General features: G+C 69.2%; 1 protein-coding gene across 1 annotated transcript in view; it reads left to right on the forward strand.

Moving 5' to 3' along the window:
- The window catches only part of LOC108641135 (probable beta-D-xylosidase 2), a gene marked incomplete at its 5' end in the record, with an annotated part of 8,944 nt that overhangs the window by 1,539 nt on the left and 6,188 nt on the right, over positions 1-1,217 (forward strand). The window contains 4 exons of the mRNA XM_029963062.1: positions 163-252; positions 380-588; positions 720-926; positions 1,043-1,211. Coding sequence (XP_029818922.1) covers positions 163-252; positions 380-588; positions 720-926; positions 1,043-1,211 — 675 coding nt within the window. The remainder of the gene's footprint in view (positions 1-162; positions 253-379; positions 589-719; positions 927-1,042; positions 1,212-1,217) is intronic.

The following is a 1,217-nucleotide window of genomic DNA, read 5'->3' on the forward strand; positions in this document are numbered from 1 at the left end:
TAGGTGGGAGCACCAGGTGGGCACTACCAGGGGAAGGGGAGTGCTCTGGGAGAGAAGGGGTGCCCGTGAGCTCCCTCTGAGGCGGGCAGTGTCCCTCTGCCCTGTCTGCCTGCAGTGCCCCGGGTGGGTGTAAGGGGCTGTCCCTTGGCTGTCCCCACGCAGGGGTGGATGTGGAGACAGAGGCGAAGGACAGGAGTGACCTGTCCCTACCAGGGCACCAGCTGGAGCTGCTGCAGGACGCCGTGCAGGCAGGTAGGGGCTCTGTGGGGCCCAGTGAGTGGGGCCACAGCCCTCCCAGGTGTTGCCCATCCACGGGACACCCTGGAGCCATCCCAGCAGTGCCACTGCAGGGCTCTCAGTGACAGCCACCTCCCCGCAGCCGCCGGGCGCCCCGTCATCCTGCTGCTGTTCAACGCGGGGCCCCTGGACGTGGGCTGGGCACAGGCACACGACGGTGTGGGGGCCATCCTGGCCTGCTTCTTCCCTGCCCAGGCCACTGGCTTGGCCATTGCCAGGGTCCTGCTGGGCGAGGCGGGGGCCAGCCCGGGTGGGCGGCTGCCGGCCACGTGGCCTGCGGGCATGCACCAGGTAAGGTGGGGGTTCTGGTGGCACCTGTAGCCCTTTCCTGCCTCGGTGGCCAGAGCAGTGGTGGGATGCAGGGCTGGTGCTCGTCCATGGCCACCCAGCCCTGCCCTGCTCCACTGCCCTGTGTCCTTCAGGTGCCGCCGATGGAGAACTACACCATGGAGGGACGGACGTACCGGTACTACAGGCAGGAGGCCCCGCTCTACCCCTTCGGGTACGGGCTCTCCTACACCACCTTCCACTATCGGGACCTGGTGCTGAGCCCCCTGGTGCTGCCTGTCTGTGCCAACCTCACCGTGTCTGTGGTGCTGGAGAACACGGGGCCGCGCGACGGCGAGGAGGTGGGCACGGCTGCTCTGCACTGAGCTGGCTGTACGGGCACGGATGTGCCCTGGCTCTCCCCTGCCAGGGGGCTGCCGGGGGGTCCCGTGGCACTGACTCCTGTCCCTCCGGGCAGGTGGTGCAGCTGTACCTGCGCTGGGAGCAGTCGTCCGTGCCGGTGCCACGCTGGCAGCTGGTGGCTTTCCGGCGCGTGGCTCTGCCGGCCGGCCGGGAGACCAAACTGTCCTTCCAGGTGCTGGCTGAGCAGCGCGCGGTGTGGGCACGGGACTGGCTCCTGGAGCCTGGCACCT

This window comes from Manacus vitellinus, unplaced genomic scaffold (assembly GCF_001715985.3).
Source record: "Manacus vitellinus isolate BGI_N305 unplaced genomic scaffold, ASM171598v3 scaffold_52_pilon, whole genome shotgun sequence".
In the NCBI taxonomy this organism is placed as follows: Eukaryota; Metazoa; Chordata; class Aves; order Passeriformes; family Pipridae; genus Manacus; species Manacus vitellinus.